The sequence below is a fragment of the Salvia miltiorrhiza genome, chromosome 4, assembly GCF_028751815.1.
Source record: "Salvia miltiorrhiza cultivar Shanhuang (shh) chromosome 4, IMPLAD_Smil_shh, whole genome shotgun sequence".
Classification (NCBI taxonomy): domain Eukaryota; kingdom Viridiplantae; phylum Streptophyta; class Magnoliopsida; order Lamiales; family Lamiaceae; genus Salvia; species Salvia miltiorrhiza.
Window position 1 is genome coordinate 52,678,620 of NC_080390.1, and position 21,736 is coordinate 52,700,355.

Consider the following 21,736-nt stretch of genomic DNA (forward strand, 5'->3'; position numbering starts at 1 on the left):
ATATTTTTATAACTGCAATAGATTTTCACATTAAATTTATAATAAACTTCATAATTCAAAATATAAAAAGTCGAAATTAAATTTCAATATTTGCAAACCTAAATAAAAGTATAGATGTTTCTGAAATAAATAGGTTCTTAAACTGAACTTGATTAAAGTAAATAAAATGATCGTTAGATATATTTTAAATAAATAAGTAATTTAATTTAATTTGGTCATATAAAATAAAGAAAATGATAGTAAGATATATATTAAATAAATAAGTTCTTCAATTTAATTTGATCATGTATATAATTTGAAATAATCCTCATTTTCACATTAAACTCAACCTAAATTAAAAGCTTAATTTTCATTCATATTTTAGCTTTCATCATTCTCACATTATATTCAATTGAACTTAATCACTGAAGATCTAGATAAAGAAATACTTAAATTATGTTATTTCAAGCACATAGTTTTTCATATATATTTTTTATAATTGCAATAGTTTTCCACATTCAATTGAATTTGGATATATAAAATAATAAAATGATACTTGAATATATTTTAAATAAATAGGTTATTCAATTTAATTTGGACATACAGGTGTGGATTTATAAATTCAAAATGAGTTTAATCAATTGTATAATATCCAAATATGTACCTTAAATTTGATTTTTTATATTTTGTTAATTATCTATGTACTATATCAATTATCTACATACTGAGAGGTCTCCACTATTTTTTATCCTATGTGGCACTCACACAATTTATATTTGTTTCACTCCCAATTCTACACCATATGACATTTATACATTTGTTTTCATCTATCCCACATTGAATTTATACTAAACTGAATCAATTCATAACCTAAATAAAAGGGTCAGCCTGCATGAATATATTAGCTCATCTATCTTTTCCACATTGATATTCTATAAAATTTAATTATGGGAAAACCTTGATAAAGAAATACTTATGATATGTATTTCAAATAAATAGTATTCCATATTTTTTTATAGTTGCAATAGTTTTTCATATTAGATTTATACTAAACTTCATAATTCGAGTCTAAGAAAATTATAATTAGATTTCATATTTGGAAACCTAAATAAAAGTATAGATATTCTCAAAATAAATAGATTATTCAAATGAATTTGATCGTATAAAAAATAATACTTAAATGTATTTTAAATAAATAAGTTATTCAATTTAATTTGGTCATATAAATAAAGAAAATGATACTAAGATATATACAAAATAAATAATTTATTTAATTTGACATAAACTTCACTCCCCCACTAATCTCATAAAGATATATCTAAATAAAAGGTATAATCTTCATTCATATATTAGCCTATCATCTTTCGAGTTTTTGTTGAGACGGATGATCAGTTAAGGTAACAAATTATATTTAATTATCTATATATTTCAATAACTTAAATAAGTATGAGTAGTAGTGGGTATTACTATAAATTGGTCCTTAATCAAAATGTATAGTAAATAATTCTTTATTAATTTTCAAACGAATACGGGGATGGATTTATAAATTCAAAATGGGTTTAATCAATTGTATAATATCCAAATATGTACATTAAATTTGATTTTTTATATTTTGTTATTTATCTATGTACTATATCAATTATCTACGTATTAGAAAACTCTCCTTTATTCTCTATCCTATGTGGTACTTGTGGGACAGATAGATGGGCTAATGTATTCATGGAGATTGACCCCTTTTATTAAGGCTATGATTGATGAAGTTTAGTATAAATTCAATGTGGGATAGATGAAAACAAATGTATAAATGTCATATGGTGTAGAATTGGGAATGTATTCATGGATAGTGACTCCCAATTCTACACCATATGACATTTATACATTTGCTTTCATCTATCCCACATTGAATTTATACTAAACTTCATCAATCATAACCTTAATAAAAGGATCAATCTCCATGAATACATTAGTCCATCTATCTTTCTCACATTGATATTCTATAAAATTTAATTATGGGAAAACATTGATAAAGAAATATTTATGATATGTATTTCAAATAAATAGTATTCCATTTTTTTTATAATTGCAATAGTTTTTCATATTAGATTTATACTAAACTTCATAATTCGAGTCTAAGAAAATTATAATTAGATTTCAATATTTGGAAACCTAAATAAAAGTATAGATATTCTCGAAATAAATAGGTTATTCAAATGAATTTGGTCGTATAAAAAAATAATACTTAAATGTATTTTAAATAAATAAGTTATTCAATTTAATTTTGTCATATAAATAAAGAAAATGATACTAAGATATATACGAAATTAATAATTTCTTCAATTTAATTTTGATCATGTAAAATAATTTGAAATAAACTTCATTCTCACATTAATCTCACAATGATATATCTTAATAAAAGGCTTAATATTTATTCATATATTAGCTTATCATTGTTCCCACATTGATATTTTGTCATTTCTGCATTGATCTTTATTGAACTTCGCCATTAAAAAATAAAAATAAATTCATATAAATTACCATTGCCGAATTTGGTCATATAAAATAAATAAAATGATGCTTAGATGTATTTTAAATAAATAATCTATTGATTATATAAAAAGCTACATATTGAATAGTTCTTCACTAGCTATTCTCTATCACAAGTGGCACTTTCACAATTTAGTATTGTTTCACTCTCAATTCTACACTTTATGATATTTTTACATTTGTTTTCACATATCCCACATTGAATTTTTACTAAACTTTATCAATTCACAACCTAAATAAAAGGCTCAATCTTCATGAATACATTAGATTATATATCTTAAGGTTTGAAAACAGACAAGTGGTGCAATTGATACAAAATTAATAATTCAAGGTTTGAAAAAAAAAATTATAATTAAGGATATAATTGATAGTGTAAAAATAATTTGAGGTTTAAAGTAATACTAGCATTTGCACACCGTGCAATGCACGGGAAACTTTAAATTTTTATATTTATATAAAATTGATATCAACTCAATTATCATATTTATAAATATAATTAAAAAATAGTTTTAACTTAATATATTTGAAATGCATATTGAAAAAATAAAAAAACTACAATAATAAAAATTTATATAATGAAAAGAAAAAAATTACAATATATATTGCATACTGCATTCAATCCAAAAGTTTTTAAGGATAGAGATATTTTGGAGTTACCAACGAGATGATTATTCGTGTAAATTTTGTCGAGATTATTAACCAATTATTGATTTATGTATTTTATTTATTTATATACATATTTTATAAATTTAAATAAATTCAAGAAATTAATTGATATTACACAAACACACACACACACACACACACACACATATATATATATATATATATATATATGAGTTTGGGACGATAATAATATTAATATCATCACATATATAATTAAAAAATGGAATACTCCTATGTAGCATCACCGTATTTTTGCATTTTTATCTATCATATTTCTCCAAAAAAAAATCACATTTATTAATTCTTATTTATCTAAATCTTCTCATCACACATTAATTTTTTATGAGATTTCACCAAAATAAAACCTATATAAAAGGATACTCTTACTTTCTAAACCAAAAACTCACAGTTAATTGGTGGAATGATTGAGATTAGAATAATTTGAATTGCTTTGTCAATTTAAGTTGATCAAATTTATTTGGTTAAATAAAAATTATTGAATTTTAATTTTTTAAAAATAAATACTTGCAATTAAATAAATTATTTCTTCATTTTAATTTGGTCATAAAATAAGATATATTGCACAATTTTTTTCTAAAAAATTAGATTACACATTGAATTTTTTATGAAAATTTACCAATTGAAATACTAAATAAATTGATATAATATACTTTGAATCTCGTATCAATTTTTTAAGCCTTAATTAGACGAGATGATTTTCAAAACTTAGTTATGGTCTTTCAAATTTCAAATAAGGTGATGCTTACTAGCCAATTTTATTCTTTCAAACCCCAAACGAAATGATGCTTGAAACTCAATTATTCTATTTTAAGCTCCAAATGAGATGATGCACATAACTCAGTTATGGTTTTTCAAGCTCCATACAAGATGATGTTTAGAAGTTAGTTATGGTATTTTAAACTCCAAATGAGATGATGCACATAATCATGTTATGGTTTTTCAAGCTCCATACAAGATGATATTTAAAAGTTAGTTATGATCTTATAAGCTTCAGATTGTATAATGGTCTTTCAAGCTCCTAATGAAAATAATGTTTAGAAGTAATTTATGATATTTAAAGTATCAAATAGTGATGTTCAAACGATTGACGCATAAAAGTCAGATATATTGTTTCAGGGTCCAGACGAGATAATCCTCAAAAGTTTGGCGTTCAAAAGTTAATTATTGTCTTTCGAGTTCTTGATGATCTTCTGGTCTTATAGAGTTGAGATGAGATGATGCTTATATGGTATATGAGATCTTAAATTAATTTTTATCCGTCAATATAAAAAAATTATACAAAATTTATATTAAAGAGTATTTTTATTATTCTAACAAAAAATAAACATTTAATTGATGAATATAATTGAAATTAATATAAATAATTTAAATCAAAATTTAAAGTCCCGTCGAATTTCGACGGGTTATACACTAGTAAATCTTCATACATGTATCTTGCCAAATTTTGACATGTTAGCTTTTCTGCAAATAAATTATTCTGTAATTTTATGACTCTGCCACCTCCTATCGGATTACATCTCCTCGTTTTTAAACGAACAAACTAGATAAATATAGAACTTAGGCGTACGTAGTAAGAGCCAAAAAAGATAAAAACGAAAGCCTCATTTTTCGTCTACTTTAAATGCTTTCTTATATAGGCTGTGTATATCACGTTGCTTCCCCCCTTACTAGCTTTCTAATATTGTCTTCATATGCTTCAAAATTAAACCCCACGTCATAATTAATTATAAAAACTATAAATAAAACATAAATTATATACTCCCCTCTAGAGAAGAAAATAAATATCAAAATACTTTTTTAGTGCTATGGAGAATATGCTCAAAGCGAGCACTCGAATATAACTTGATTAAAATAGTTTCGAAATCTTATCATCTCCCAAAATCCAGAGGTATAATTGGAATCTTATTACTCTCAATTTTTTTTGGGTACATAAGTACATTACACTAAATATTAATTACCCGAATAAATAAATATCTGATACATAGATAGTTATACTTATGTGTGTGTATATTGGAAAGATGCTTGCAAGTAATTTTTATGCAAAATGTTCTTAAATTTATAAGTTGTCGGTTTAGGTAACAAAATCGTATCACATTGATGGTGCCTGGAATGTGTGGACAAAATAAACCCCATCCATCAATTATCATTATCATTATTATTGATACCCTCAATCAAATCCACAATCCTTGTAATATTCAAAAAAATTGAACCAAAGATCCTTATTTATTTACAGGTAGATTCTCTATATTTTGAACGATGATTAATAACTCTGTAAGAAAACACAAAATCTTGGGTACACATGGGTGTACCGTACAACCGGATTGACCCGTATCCATAATAGTATTATTTATATGGCTTGGGTCAGGATATGGATTCAAATCAGGGTATGGATCAAAATTTTAGTGAAGGTATAACCCGGTTGTACGGTACACCCGGATGTACCCAAGATCACCTCGTAAGAAAAAGGGAGATGAGTAGTAATATTCTGTCAAATATGTCATAAAAAACTATGGTTGATGGAGGAACTGATAATGAATGTATAATATTATATTAATATATACTCCATCCGTCCACTAATTATTGGCCTACTTTCCTTTTTGGTCCGTCCATCAATTTATCTCCTACCCATTTATAATAAGTCTTTATAATTTTTTAATTGGTGGGTCCCAATAAACAATACACTTTTTCTCCACTCAACTAATAAACAATACACTTTGTGGGTCCCTTTCTCCACTCAACTAATAAACAATATATTTTGTGGGTCCCTTTCTCCACTCACTACATTTTTTCTTAAAATCCGTGTTTTGCCTCCTAGGCCAACAATTAGTGGACGGAGGGAGTATTATATAGTAAGGGTGTGTTTGCTCTTTATCCCTCTAAATGGAGGAATAACAAAAATTTATACTTTTAAATGTCTCATCTCTTATCCCACATTTTACACAAGAGAAAAGTTCACCATTTTTGTATCCCTTCTTGAAGTGAAAATAAGGAAGGAAAAATAATGAACTTCTCTTTTGTGTAAAATGTAGAATAAAAAATGAGACATTTCCTTGACGTGAAAATAAGGAAGAAAAAATAATTAACTTCTCTTTTGTGTAAAATATAAAATAAAAAATGAGACATTTGAAGGCATAAATTTTTGTTATTCCTCTTTATTCTCATTCATCAAAGTGAACACACCCTAATAGTATTTGATTTAAGGAAAATAATTTGAAAGTTCAAAATAAAAGAAAAATTAAATTGAATAATTTCCAAAAGAGGCATAGTAAACAGTCAAACAAACAACACACGGAATATAAGCAATTAATTAATATTACTAATAATAGTTGAATAACAAAAAGGAGCTACACAAGTAGTAGACCACATTCTAAGACAGTGACCACATACATACGCCAATAATTTGCGTTACTCCATTTCCAAATTACAAAAAAAGTAAAAATAAAATCAAATAATAAATGTTCAAAAGTCTCTCCACCATAAAAGGTGAAGGCGCCGCCGTATACACATTTTTCCAAACCACTGAACGCAAAAAAAAAAAAAAATGAAAATAATGAATCCAAATCCTCTCAACTCTGAAGTCCCGGCCTCCATGGCAGACGTCGTCGTATCGATACCGGCGCAGCCTAGCGAGCATCCGCTCCTCCGCCGCCGGAGTTCAATCCCCTCCTCGATCGTAGTAGCGCCGACCAAGCTCAATCTCCTCTACCACCACCACCACAGCTCGTCGACGACGACCTCCGCCACCACGTCGTCGTCTTCCGACGATCTCGAGCTGCTGTCGATCAAGCCTAATTCTCACAGCTACACCTCGCTGAAGGACCTCCTCCCGACGACGGCGGTCAACTCGCCGCGGCCGAGCTCCACGCAGGGCGGATCCGATATCTGCATCCGGAACCGCCTCGTCAAGCAGGCGGCGTGGGCGTACCTCCAGCCGATGTCCACCTCCCCCGGCTCTGCCGACGGTGGCTTCCTCGGCCGCATCTGCCCGCGCCTCGCCGCCTTGTTTGACCTGGTCCGCCGCAGCGTCGCTCGGGCCATCAATTGGACGCTCCAGATTGTGTGGATTCGCTGCTCCAGATAGCGATGGTTTTCAACAATGTGTTTGGCGGTGCGGACTTTCGCATTTACATTTTCAAACACAAAAAAAAATGTACAATTTCCATTTTTTTTTTTTCCGGTGCTTCAATCGCATATTTGGAATCTAGTAAAAATAAAATGAATTGAAAATACAAGAAGAAAAAAATTGAATAAAAAAAAATACTATCCTAAACTATTGATTCATTTATTTACTCTTTGTTGCTGACGCGCCTGAGCTTGACCTTGGCAGCAAGGAAATCCTGGTCGTTTTCTGATTTCTCTTGCTTAGTAGGCGCCTCATCGTTATGAATAAATTGTGCTTGATTATGGAGTTTCACTTTCGTAGTGTCGGATTTGGGGGTTGGGCTACCGACGGTTCCCGGCGGCACAACAGGCGGCCGCCGCTTCTCGGAAACGTTTCTCTTGAAGATTCCAGAAGGCGTGCTCGGCGGCGTTGGCGTCGAAGTGTCGTTGGATTGAGCCTCCTGCAACCGTTGCAAAAATAGGGCAAAAAGGGAAATTAGATTTTCTTAATTTTATGAAGACAAAAGGCGAAATTAGTTTTTTTTGGAGAGTGACTTTACTTCAACCCAGAATTTTTTTTGAGTAAAGTTACGGAAATTTGTGGCTCGTTTAGGGTTCTTTTTGGTCCTGTTTAGTGTCGTCTAAAACAAGTGGGGCATACCAAAAAGCCAATTTAGACTCTTTTATCATCTAATAATGTTTCATCTAATATAATATCGTTAATTAACCACCGATATAATATTCGCTAATTACGTGGAAAGGTAACGTGATTATGAGATTTGAAATTTTTAAGTAGGGATTAGGGAGATTTTGCATCGAAACATTATTATGAAGAAAGTGGAGAATAATATTTGGATTTCTGCGCGAGAGGTGAAATTTTAGACACATTACTATAATATAGTGGAGAATAATACTTGAATATCTTAATGTAAACTGTGGTGTTATCTTATGAGATCTAAATTGGGATAGCAAAGCCAATGTATCAATTGAAGACAACGACAATTGAAAAAAAATATATATTACCGGGATTCAGTACAAAAATCCCATCTTAATTAATTATACGTGCTTCACGTGAATTGTAAGTGAACTTTATCTAATACAACTATTATAGAACAACTTGCATATATCACGAATTCTCAGACACCTTACACAACAATCTTCAATTAGGCATATTTGGCTATCAAAGTTGAGTAGAAACTTCAAATGTTTGGAAGTGATGGCAACGCAACTTTAATGCTAGTCTAAATGGATTCGATTGAGCAAAAAATATCACGTATGTAACACACATGTATTATAAATAGACGATAGATCTTATACTATTTATATCAATTATAACCCAAAATAAATATGTGAGATTTAGATAAGACTCTCTATTTAATAACATGAATAGTTTTCTAGCTACCATCATTGAGGTCACATGATCATTTAAAGTTTCTATATTCTTGCTAGCCACAAATTATTTTTTGCTTAGAATTGTAAGTTGCTTTGTTCCTTTTTTTTTGTTTCACTCTCTCAGTCTAATTACCTTATACAGGAATAAGCAAAGCATCAATTTGACATCAAATAAATAAAAGAGAAAAGAAAATTTGCGGTGAAGATTAAGAAAATAAAACATGGGTAACCTGTGATTGAGGGCGTGATAATGCAGCATTCATGACTTGAGTCATCAATAATTGAAGGCATTGTAGAACTTTTTTGGAGCTCATATCTGCGCAGTTATACCAATAACTAAGTGCCAAATTCCACGCTCTCTCCTTCAATTCTGCAATGCCCCGATCTATTGTTGCCTCATGCCTCGACACATACGGTTGCACCGCCGTGTCGTACATGTAGGTACTCCCCTGAGATTCAAACGTTAGAGATTCAAACGTTAGAGATGATTTAAGATTCGAATCTCTAAATCAAATAGAAAAGTACAAATATCATTTATCTCGACCGGTTGGATGGTTGAGATTTTTTACCTTTGTACCGGGATGCCACAAGTAAATGTACAGGATTAACTTTATCCCTCGGTAGAAAGGCACCCTTTGAAGGAAAATTGAAGCGTTAGTGCGACATGAAGAGATAGAGTGGGATGGAATAGTAGGTGAATTTGTTGATGAGTTTTGATTAATCACTTACCATGAAATAAATATATCAAGAACTTTTTCCAGAATTGATATCAACGCCACAATCACCCTGCACTACATACGGTTAGCTAGGAAACAATATATTGTCAAATGGAATTAAATCATTTAATTATCTTTTTTATTCATGAATAATTTCAAATAAAGAAACCTCGCGTTTTCAGATGAAACAAGCCAAAACGCACGTAACATGTATTGATAATTGATGATTGAAATAAAATAGTATCACATTTCTACGTAAAATAATCTAAAATGCAAGAGAGAGTTCTCACCAATATTGGCACCAAAACCTGAGTTCTGGGACCGTAACTTTATTTTTCTCTATAGTTTTGAAACATTGGAATGCAGGATATGCATATCCAAAGACCAATCTGTTTCAAAATAACAATTAAAAATTAATAGAAACTATCTGCAAAATGGCAAAAACATTAAATTGACATTTGCAAAATACATACATCAAGGTCCTGGTAATTAATTCCTCAATCATCTTTGCAAACGCTTATTAATATCTCCCCGCCTGTCAATATCTCTGTCCACGAATGATAGAATTTGTAAGAAATAGGAAAACAATAATCATAGAAAAGGAATGAATGGATTCAAAATTAATTAGAACAAAAATGGAGGAGAATTTGAATATATATATATATACCTAGTGCGAGAATGAAATGGGTTCCTGAGAAATAAAATGAAATCTCAGAAACCAGAGACGGCAGGGAGAGAGGAAGACAATTTGAATGAACGTGCATCAGAGTAAGTATTATGGTGTGTATATATAGTTGTGTGTGTGGAGAGAGAAAATGGGGTTCAATAATAAAAGAGTGAAGAAGATTGAAAGTTGGAGGGGAGAGAGAGAGAATGAAGGGAGGCAGTCTGGTGGATTTCTTGGGATTCCTCCATTTAACGGGTTTACCGTTTGGCAGTTATATGTTCTGGTAAAGGGTATTTTTGTCTTTTCCTACAAGGGCATTCTTGTCAATATAGGACATGAAGAATTTCTGGCCGTCTAAATACCATTATTGGTCTTTATTTTATCGATCAATCAATTGTTTTGACTTACATTGTAAATAAATGGTAAATATCAGTTTATTAGTTCGAAATAACATGACATTTGACAAGAATATTAGTACCTGATAAATGGATTTCGTTTTCAAATTTATGATAAATCTTATTCTTTTGGCAACCAAGTATTTGGGTGGAGCTTGTATCCTAACAAAAGCCAATTTCCATTCATCAAATTTATGGTTGTCAATGCGATCTTTATGTGTCAAATTTGAAAGTGAATTTATTGAATACTAATATGTCATTATTTCTGAAAAGTAAGAATAAAAGTTTGAACTTGGGTAGCTTCAACAACCTCTAACAATTCTTGTTTTGATTTATTTGGGCCTTGAGTCTTTTTGTATCACTACCCATTTCGTAATGCTATTGGGCTTGTAATGCGAACTTTTATATGGATGTTCGCCTTGTTTCAACGTTTTATTGGGGGGATTGGACCACGTTATTTGGGCCACTATGATGCCAAAGAGAAAAGGGGCAAGATATGTATAGCAATCGAACCAATTATTTTTAATTATAAAATTAAAACCTTTTTTCATATTAAATGGAGTATTACTTTTGATTATATTAAATATTACTTAATAATACTACAAAAAAATACTCCATCCGTCCCAAAATAATGATCTGTTTCTTTTAGGCACGGAAATTAAGAAGTGTTGAATTAAGGTGTTAAAGTTGGTGGCCCACCTATTATTTAAGCATTCAATTAGTAAAAATAATTGTAACCATTAAAAATATGGTGGCCCACTTTACTTTATTTATAAATTTAAATATTCTTTTATTTTTATTACAATAACCATTCTCTATTAGATTTAGAAACCAAATCTGCCAACATTTTTCAACAAAGTCACCGAATTCAAATCTGCCTCACAATTAAAAAGGCACCAAAGAGGCTGCAAATGGAACGGCGACCACTTAATAGTGCTACGGTGTGTAACGGAGGAAAAGAGCAAAACAAGGAGGCAGCGTTTCAGCCGTGCAAGAGCCCAGGAAGAGGGCGGCGCACGGTGGAGATTCTAATTTAGTGATTGGGATGGGAGAGACGAAGAGGCGGAAGAGAGAGCCTCGTGTGGAGAGAGAAAGAGAGAGAGAGTGAAATGAATTTAGGGTTAGGTTGTCATTTAAATTAGGATGACTAATTAAACATTAAAGCATGTCTAATTATTTCTAATAAAGGAAGCAAACCATTATATGTGGGATAATTCAAAGAGGAAAACATGCCATTATTTTGGGACGAAGGGAGTATTACTTAATAAAAATATGACACTTTGTAATAATATTACTTTTACTCATATCAAAGTATTATTTAACGAAAATATGACTTTCTTTTAATAACAAATACGAAGTAATAATTTTCTACAACTACTCATATTCTTCAATCTCAATCCCTCTTTTATGTATATGAAAAAAAATCAAGGAAAATTAACTTTTATTATTTTTGCAATATACAGTTACAAGCATTTGTAAGTGAGGATCTCTTATTAATCAATTTTAATTTAGTTTTATCTTTACCTACACTTTTTTTAGTGGAACAAAAATTATACTCTCTACGTCTTACTAATAACAACTCTTTACTATTTGTTACGATTATTAAGAATAAAAGTGATTAAATGACAAAAATGATGGAATGTAGTATAACTGTCAATTTTTTGTAAAAGAAAGTGGTTTACTTTTTTGGACCGGATCATTATTAATGAAATAGATGAAAAAGAAAAACTGAGGCATTATTAATGAGACAAATATAATAGTATATTTTTATAATTTTAGACGTAAAATAAAAAACATATAAGCTATATATAAAAAATTTGAGGTAAGGCAATTACCTCAATGCGTGAGGCGTACCATAAACACTACCCAACTATTCCTTCGTGACTTAATAATACTAGCATTTACTTAATTTGGTCAAGTACACATCTAGTCACACTAAACTATATAGGGTTTGGTAAACTAAATTCATTACAACTTAATTATTTCATAGGAGTATAATTTTTTATGTGGTATTTTTAAAATCAGTTTTTAAGATTAATATATTGCCAATTATATCATGATTCATTTTGTGTATTTTTGTGTGGATTTACAATCTATTTTGAATATAATATAATTTTTTACGTGGCACTAAATTTGAGGCTAGGCCTTTGGCTCCACTCATTACAGTGATTACTAATTGGCAATTAATTAGAATTAATTTCTGATTTATTAATTAGAGTTTTAATTATTACTAACTTCAATTATAATTCATTACTAATATCGAATTATCATTAATGTTTAATTAGATGAATTGTAAATATACGCATGCATAGGCAGCTGCTTCCTACTGAATTTAAAAGTTTATTTGATAGTTCCTCAAAAAAAAAAGTTTATTTGATAGTATAAATAAGATAGAAAAACACACACACACACACACACACAAGAAATGCCGCAATTGCTTCCGAAAATTGATGCCACATGCTGTTTGCGATTTGACGAGTGGTTAGCTAACCAAGATTTCGATGCTTCGGAGGCTTCTCTCTCCCATTTCAACACATCTCCTAATTGCCTCAACAATTCAGTTTTTCAACCAATTGATGCGCTTCACCATTCATTTCTGTAGAATTCTTATTCCGTCTCTCTGCATTGCAGGAGCAAATTTCTGGCGAAGTGTATCCACTCGCAAATGGGAAGTGAAAGCAAGAGCTTGGTCGAGAAGAAGAATGCTAATTTAAGGCTTGTTAATATTTCTGGGTACTTCCAAGAACTGTAATAACATTGCTGTATTTCACCAGAATTTGGTGTGTTACTGATTTTGCACCCATTTTGAGTCAGATTTAAGACTGAATTGTTGGAGATTAATAGCCCCGAGCCTACGTTACATGTGTTGTTTATTCCAGGCAACCCAGGTATTTAATCATTTGATATTTATCTATGAATTATGAATTGTGAGTGAGTAAGTAGAATTTCGAATTGTTTTTTAAAGTGGGAATGATTTATGTCATCTAGGTGTTATTTCATTTTACACTGATTTTTTGGAGTCACTATATGAGCTACTGGGAGGGACTGCATCTGTCACAGGCAAGTAAAGATTTGATTTTTATGATGATTTAGTTTTTGGTTTGTTTCCCTTTTCTTTAAACATAGTGTTTCAGAGTTTGTAATTCAATGACCATAGAAATTCTGCTGATTGCTTCCTTCGTTTCCTTGGTGAAGGTATTGGCCACATATCCCACTCGCAAAAGGTATTTAATTGCCTTGTTCCAAAATTAGACTACCAAGTGATATTGATAATTCTCATATATTTGCAATACTCGTAAAGTTTGAGTCTGATTGATTTGTAGTTCAAAAGGACCACACTCCGATTCTATTTCATATGATCGTTTCTCTGCCTGAGTAGTATTTTTGAAGTTGTCTTAGTTTTTGGGAGATCTATGGAACCAAGCACTCCAGTGGTGAATACTCGACTATCTTAGATACCATTACGTTCATCTCGTAGTACTTGGTAGCCGTCTTCCGTTTCCATGCAGTACTCTTGGTCCTGTTGTATTTACAGAGTTTCTCTTATCCTGACTTTTTTTTTAATATATATTTAGATTGACACTTAACAGTAGGTAAAATCACAATGCTCAGTCCTAGGATGTTTTCTTCTAGACTGGTATGTTAAAAGAACAAATGCCCTTTTTTTCTTCTTCTGGTTTTTACAGAATATGTGATCTTTCTCACATTTTGTGCTATTTCTGGCTGGATATCTTACAGGCTTACAGCTATCCTTGCTTTTTTAACATTTGTGCACATTATTTTAATTCTATAAACTTATGCCCTTCAGTTGATAAATGGCCTCATTCTCGTCTCTTGGAAAATTACTTTTAATTGATATGCACTCTTACCTTGGAGCAGTACTTGGAAAATGACATGGGATTCATGCTTTTTATTTTGCCAGAACTGGGAATCTCAAAGGTTGTTCTCGTTAGAAGAACAAATTAATCATAAGGTAAATTCTTACAGCATTGTAATATCTCTTAAACGAATCTACTTACTCGAAACATGATTTGGTAAACAAGGAATAGCAAAGAGATACAAATATTGAACTGTTATATACTTCTAGGGTGCGTTCACTTTGATGGATGGGAAAAAGAGGGATAACACAAATTTATGCCTTTAAATGTCTCCTTTCTTTTCCCACATTTTACACAAAAGAGAAGTTCACCATTTTTCCTTCCTTATTTTCACTTCAATATCCCTCTTTGAAGTGAAAATAAGGAAGGAAAAATGGTGAACTTCTCTTTTGTGTAAAATGTGGGAAAAGAAATGAGACATTTAAAGGCATAAATTTTTGTTATCCCTCATTTTCCCGTCCATCAAAGTGAACGCATCCATATTGGATAAATCCCTGCACAAATATATGTGACAAAATTATACTGTGGAATATGATGTTTAAGTTTGTTAAACCGAGATTCTATTTCTCATTCTATGTAGTCCGTCTCTGATTATTAAATGGAATTCCTGACTCCAAATGGCTTTTATTCTTTTGTCACCTTTTCCAGATAAACTTTATCGAGCAGGAACTTCAAGATGTTGAAGTACCTATAATACTGGTAAACCATGTGTAACATTTCCACTTCGCAGCAAAAGAAGTCTAATTATGTTGAATGCGGCATCTCATACATTTACAATCTTCTCACAGAACCTATGTACTGATGCATGTCCAACGCATTCATTATTCAACTTTTAAAAGCTTTCGTTCTTGAATTGCTAGGCCTTTTTGGGTTAGTAATGATTAATGTTGAATTTGTATCTGAAGGTTGGCCACTCCATTGGTTCATATATATCTCTTGAAATGCTTAAGAGATCTCGCAAGAAGGTATATGTAGTCAGCTGTTTTTCTGATTTACCTTTTTCTATCGCATGTTATTTGTCTCGAAAGAAGTCTCTCTGATGCCAGTTTACTCTGTTAGGTTATATATTGCATTGGTCTGTACCCTTTTTTGGCTGTGAACACTGCATCCTCAACACAGTCATCCATTAGAAGACTTGCAATGTATAGCTCTTCCTTGTGATGTAGAGTTCTTCGATTTCTTTATCCCTTTGAGGATTTTGAGTCCCACCAATGTCAGTCATGAATGAACAATTCTTTATCTATACGTGTAACTATGTCTGAAAATTGTATAAGCATGCTAGATGTCACGTTTGCACGTATGCAAAATCATGATTGTCCATGCATTACACATTTACGTGCGAATTATGTCACTGAATGATTATCATCTGTGTACTTTCAATAACTTCTCCACACACCAATAGTTGATTAACTGATGATAACTAGAGTAAGAAAGTGAACTTACAATCAAATACTATATGTTATCAGGTCTCCAGCTCTATGTACTGGAATTAGCTTCATCGGGGCGATGTTGGGAGCCCTCCCATCGGGGATCACAAATTTCTTTTTGAAAATATCCATCGGGAAGTCATGGTCTTCTTCTGCTGCCGAGGCTTTATGCACACATGTTTTGAAGGTGCAGTTGTTTGCTAATCAATGATTCTTATGTTACATGATTAATTACGTTGGCAGTTCTGTATCTCGATTCATCTAAGTTCATCCATGCCCGTGAGACTAACCCTACTTGTTTAACTCTGATTCATACGAGTCACTCTATTTTTACTTAAAACTTTTCTTTTCCAGTATCACACAATACGAAATGTGCTGTATATGGCGATGACCGAATTTCAGACAGTAAGCTTTACTTTTTGGCTCCGATTCTGTGCTTCCATAAGCTGCATTTTAAAACTAAGATCGCGCCTATGATGTTTTTGTTATTTTGAACTGTTCCCATTTCCATTTCTAGCTGCCAGATAAACCAGATTTGGAATTCATCACGAGCAAGAGAAGCCAGATTGCTTTTCTTTTTGGCCTTGATGATCACTGGGGTCCTTTGCATTTATATGAAGAGGTAATAAGTTTTTTTTTTTTTTTTTTTTTTTTTTTTTTGTCATTTACCATTTTCTCTTGCTTGAATCTTATCATTTACTGTTTGGAAAACACACAGATCAGAAAACAGGTACCCGATGCATGTCTTGACGTTGAACGTGAGGGTCATACTCATGCTTTCTGCTGCAGTGCAGCTGGTTCGATGTGGGTTGCTCAGCACGTCTCGACTTTGATCAGGAACAACATACAACGCGCAAAAAGTAGTTGACATTGGTCTACAGGTTTTAATCCGCTTCTTCAAGTTACAGATCAATGGCATTTTCATGCTGTTTCTCATTTTTATGTTTCTTCAACTCCATCTAGAGATGTGAATTTTAGAAAAAATCAGTGATTATTATGTTTGCAATACTTGGGTTACATATATATATGTGGAAATACAACATGCATGATTATCTTCTGCATTATTGTCACGACTTGCCTTTGCTGAGGATAGGTAAGCCGGAAACCTATGACCATGGAAGAAAAATTCGAAGTGGGGATAGAAAGGGGTTGTACTTTGCTTGCTTAACTTACTTGAAATCTAGGCTAATTGAACATTCAAACAAGGAAACACTTTATTTACTTGAGAAACATTCACAACGATCAAAAATTATATATAAACTCAGACAAATTGAGATTAGTGTTTGACTGTAACAACATACTAAAGAGATTATACTGTATTATGGCTGAAACATAACTGGATCAAGTATTTAGAGCGGAACATGCATAGTCGAGATACATGTATGAAGACGTTTATCTTTAGGCATTTTTACTAAGCTTGACAAAGCTTTGTTCAGCATTTCACCATCATACATCACCGGTCAAATATATATGTACATTTAGAAATATACAAGACGGTACAAAAGCATTTAGTGGATATATTATATATATGCTAAAAAAAATACATATAAACTTAAATTTATGTAAATTGTCATGCCATCTCAACACTAACGCAAAGGATTTTTAGCTGAAAAGGTTCATCAGTTCATGCTTCTAAATTCGTTTGTGATCAAAGTTGGATTGCGCAGTTTAAATTATTTATTATTTTATCATATTTGAAGTTAATATATCGGAGAGGTAGTGACCTCTTACGAACATTTGACCGACCAATCCGCTCGATAACTCGCGATCACTAAGCGTACACTAATTTTGACAAGACAATTATTTGTTCATGATCCGAGTTCAGATAGATATCATTCATAAATCTCATAACATACTTGAAAGTTTTCATTTCAAATGCTTTTGGGAAAAGAAAATAAAAATGCTCAAACGTAACAATTATATATTTATTTATTACATAAGAAAGCCCACTTCAATATGATAAAGCTTGATAAAAATGATATTGAATAGTTGTTTGGGAAAAGCAACACTAATTCCTTGACCAACAAAATCTACAAGATAATTTAATCTTAAAAGGTCTTGCAAGTAAATACTTGCATTAAGTCAAAATAAATAAGCCACTAGTGGCTCAGAGAAAGCGAGCAGCACCTTGTATAATTTTGATTCTCTACACCCGAATTTTCAAAATTTAAATTTGAAATATTAAAAATCAAAATTCTCGGCAACAATATCCTTATTTGATTTTTTTTTTAGAAAATTAGATTCTTTTATAAAGATCAATCAATATATACATTGAATCAACACTTACAAATCAATCTAAGATCTCAGCACATATAAGATATCCCATTGGAACGTTCCCCTAAATATGAGTGAGATGAGAATCCCTGGCCGATGCAACTCTATGAAGATCATGCATGCAGAGACGGATCTAGAGGCCGGGCAGTCTCGGCGGTCGCCCGGTCAATTTTTTTTTATTACTTATATATATATATATATATATATATATATATATATATATTGATGAAATCTCGGTGGTCGCCCGGTCGTCCGGTCTGTTTTCTTTACTAAAATTCATTAAAATCATCCGATGAAATCTCGCCCGGTCCTAATTAAATTCTTAGATCCGTCCCTGCATGCATGCAATTGCAATCCAGCAAAACCGACTTAGGTGTAAAACCATTGATTTCTCAAGAATTTATCACGTAGCTATTGATGACCAACCTGACTATATTACCCTACCTACTGTCAACAAATGAATGCGCCTTATTTTATTATGTACATATAATTATATTATATGCGTGGGAAAAGTAAAATAATGACCCAACGCGTCGTGTAATAATGCTTCTGAGCTTTGTATAGCAAACACTGCCAAATGTTTGTGATCCAAATTGACTGATAAATGACAATATCAAAATATCAAATGTGCTGAGCGATTGTTTAAAACAAGGGGGCCGGGCCGGGCCCCTCAAATCATTTGGAGAGAGACTCTGGCTTTTCTGAGAGAGAGAGATTCGTGTTATTCACTGAATAATATGAGATCCAGGCCAAGGCTAGGATAAAATACAAAATAAATTCATAATGATGTTTCAAATTCAATCAACTACATATACATATTTACAGGTTTATTTAGTTCATTGGATTTTATGCTGTATATGGAGTTTGATACGTTTGATTTTAATACCAGTATAGGTAGGATAAATTAAATTAATACAGATTAGTGTGATGTTTGATATCATGTGCAGTTAATATGGTCAACTCCTACTTAATCCTACTTCTTCATGCTATTTTATGGGATTAACCCATACTAATAATCCGCCCACCCCCCTCGGATAAATTTAATACTGAGAAGTTGGATAAAAATTCTACTACCCTTCCTCACGCATATCGATGCAAATGCCCAAGTAATGGTGGACACACATGATATTTTTTAAATTATGTGAGGATAGTTTTGGTATTAGATAATATAATCCAACATAATCCTATGGATATCAAACATAATATAGGATTAAGTAGCCATGATATCAAACACCCATGAAATAATATAAATCCACACTAATCCACACTAATTTCTCAAGATAATTTTAATCCTAATCAATCCTAAACTGCAAATCAAACGGCCCCTAACAGTGTTAATATGTTTGTTGTTAACATTTTGATCAATATGTCTCTCTAGGGATATTTAAGCGGTAAAAACCTTCTAAGTTAACAGAAAAAAATATAGTGTGTTCAGTGTCGACGACGTCCCTCTTCCTCCTACTAATAAAAAACATTTTGACTAGTGTAGGTATTTATTTCATTATGTTGTTGGGTGTATTAATATCATCTTTGTATAGTTAATGTAGTATTTAAACTATTAGAGTGTGGTCTCTTTTATTGTAAATTTACATGAGAAAATAAAATAAAATATAAATTTTAAATTCTTTTCTTTTTCTTCATTTTCTAGAATAGAGAATTTCACCATTTCTCATTCCTTATTTTCGCTCCAACGAGGAATAATATTATCCTTCTTAATTTAGAGTGAAAAAAATGAGGAATCCGAAAGAATGAAATTCTTTTTTATTAGAAAATGAGAAATTTCAAGAGAGAAATTTTATTTATGATAAATTTACGACAAAAAAGAAGTATATCCTTATGTGAAAAATTCATAGAATAAATAAGTCTCACATTAATTAGTTTTTTTGTTTTGTTCTTTTTTAAATCACATATCGAACAAGTAAATCGAACTTGAAATTAATCTAAGGAATACCCACTTCATTAATTACTTGGCAGTTTCAAGAGCACAGTAATAAATCGAACCATTTATTCTAAAATTTGAAATTCTAAACATTTTCTGCAAAATGAATATTAAACATATTCTAAATTAATTAATGTCCAACCTATGCATTTAACATAATTAATTTTCACAATTATCTCAATATATCTGATCCATCTCTTTCTCTCTTTTAAAACACATTTATATCTACTTCCTCATCATCACTCCCTAAACCCCCCACCCCACCCACACACACACACACACATACACATATATATTATGCAAGCTAGAGAAACAATCATAAAGAATATATAGAAATATATCTCTGAACTTCAAAAGAAAAAAAAGAAAGAAGAAGGTCTTGTACAATGTCCAGCGCCAAGAAAAAACACATTCTCAACACAGTGAGCGTGAAACTAGGCTGCAGGCCATCACTCAGCGCCTTCTTCCGCCGCAAACTAAGGCAGCGCCACCACCCCCACAACCACAAGTCCTCCTCCTCCAGCTCCTTCAACACCGCCACCACCTTCTCCTCCTCCGCAGTGGACACGCCGCTGCAGTACTCCTCCGACCCGGACTCCGAAATCAAGAGCCAGCGCGCAGTCCAGGGCTTCGGGAGGCTCGGCGGCCAGAGCGTGGCGGTCGAGAAAGACTCCGACGACCCTTATCTCGACTTCCGCCGCTCCATGCTGCAGATGATTCTCGAACGAGAGCTCTACTCCAAAGATGACCTCAAAGAGCTCTTGAACTGCTTCTTGCAGCTCAACTCACCCTACTACCACGGCCTCATCGTCAGAGCTTTCAAGGAGATATGGAGCGCCGCCGCCGTCTGCCCCTCGCCGTCTCCGAACACGCTCGGCGCGTGGACCTCCGGTGACTACTTCTAGCTAGCTAACCCATTTCAAGAAAGGCAAAGACTGTATATTTAGATACACAGGAACATTGCCTCTTCAAGAAATAGGTCATTTAATTGCCTTGTGTATCTTTGAATTTAGCAATTAGTAGTATTTTATTATCAGTGCGCATTGCATAATCAAGATACGCACTGATGAAATAAAATACTATCACCCTTTAATTTTACCAAGTAGCATGAAATCAACTGAAATGTAGTTGTGTGTGATATTGTTGTTGGTGTAATGAATGTAATCTTGCAGTGATGTATAATTATAAATTAATAGTCTGTGTTATTGTCTGTTTAATTAAGTTTGCAGGAATTGCATGCATGGCTAGCTTTTTTGGTATGTCCTTTATCAATTCTGCTATTAATTATTTTAGATGAGACAAATTCTTGAAAAGAAATACAGATATATATGTAGCTATTTTGGGGAGGAGTATATCTGTGGGGTTTAAAATATATTGACGAATTTTGGTTGCTTATTTTGCAATTACAACGACTTTTAATATAATGTGACCTTGAGTATTTTTGCAATAGAAACATATATCTATTAATTTTTAATTAAAGCTTATCTTTTATAAAAAAAATTAAAAAAATTAAGCTTATCTAACATTTTCGGAGAACTTAGCCAAAAAGATGCCATTTAATTAGTTTAACTTAGCTAAAATAAATATCGTTCTGTCTATCACATTAATTGGATCGATCTGTACCCTAAATTCGATTGATGTTGTACTTGCAAAAACATTGAGAATCAATATTGTAATTAATAAAACATGCAATCGGAGATTCGGGTTCACAAATTCAACAAAATTTATAAATTTTAA

General features: G+C 31.9%; 4 protein-coding genes across 4 annotated transcripts; 3 read left to right on the plus strand and 1 right to left on the minus strand.

Annotated features, from left to right (window-relative positions):
- Window positions 1–6,506: 6,506 nt before the first annotated feature.
- On the minus strand, window positions 6,507–10,332 carry LOC131020492 (putative HVA22-like protein g). Its single transcript, XM_057949343.1, has 7 exons — window positions 10,087–10,332; window positions 9,893–9,966; window positions 9,710–9,808; window positions 9,433–9,489; window positions 9,273–9,336; window positions 8,934–9,152; window positions 6,507–7,772 (listed from the first exon to the last, which is right to left on the minus strand). Exons 2-7 carry the CDS (start codon window positions 9,922–9,924, stop codon window positions 7,497–7,499), a joined length of 747 nt encoding a protein of 248 aa, XP_057805326.1. The 5' UTR covers window positions 9,925–9,966; window positions 10,087–10,332; the 3' UTR covers window positions 6,507–7,496.
- Window positions 6,761–7,291, plus strand: LOC131023607 (uncharacterized). Its single transcript, XM_057953149.1, has one exon. The coding sequence runs from the start codon at window positions 6,761–6,763 to the stop codon at window positions 7,289–7,291; it is 531 nt and encodes a 176-aa protein (XP_057809132.1).
- Window positions 10,333–12,838: 2,506 nt separating the features above from the next.
- Window positions 12,839–16,843, plus strand: LOC131020493 (uncharacterized). Its single transcript, XM_057949344.1, has 13 exons — window positions 12,839–12,962; window positions 13,113–13,214; window positions 13,296–13,369; window positions 13,470–13,541; window positions 13,677–13,705; window positions 14,404–14,454; window positions 15,008–15,058; window positions 15,265–15,324; window positions 15,419–15,501; window positions 15,826–15,973; window positions 16,141–16,191; window positions 16,304–16,408; window positions 16,505–16,843. The coding sequence occupies exons 1-13, from the start codon at window positions 12,907–12,909 to the stop codon at window positions 16,652–16,654; spliced, it is 1,032 nt and encodes a 343-aa protein (XP_057805327.1). The 5' UTR covers window positions 12,839–12,906; the 3' UTR covers window positions 16,655–16,843.
- Window positions 16,844–20,334: 3,491 nt separating this feature from the next.
- Window positions 20,335–21,169, plus strand: LOC131020494 (transcription repressor OFP6-like). Its single transcript, XM_057949345.1, has one exon. It carries the CDS (start codon window positions 20,386–20,388, stop codon window positions 20,902–20,904), a length of 519 nt encoding a protein of 172 aa, XP_057805328.1. The 5' UTR covers window positions 20,335–20,385; the 3' UTR covers window positions 20,905–21,169.
- Window positions 21,170–21,736: the final 567 nt, after the last annotated feature.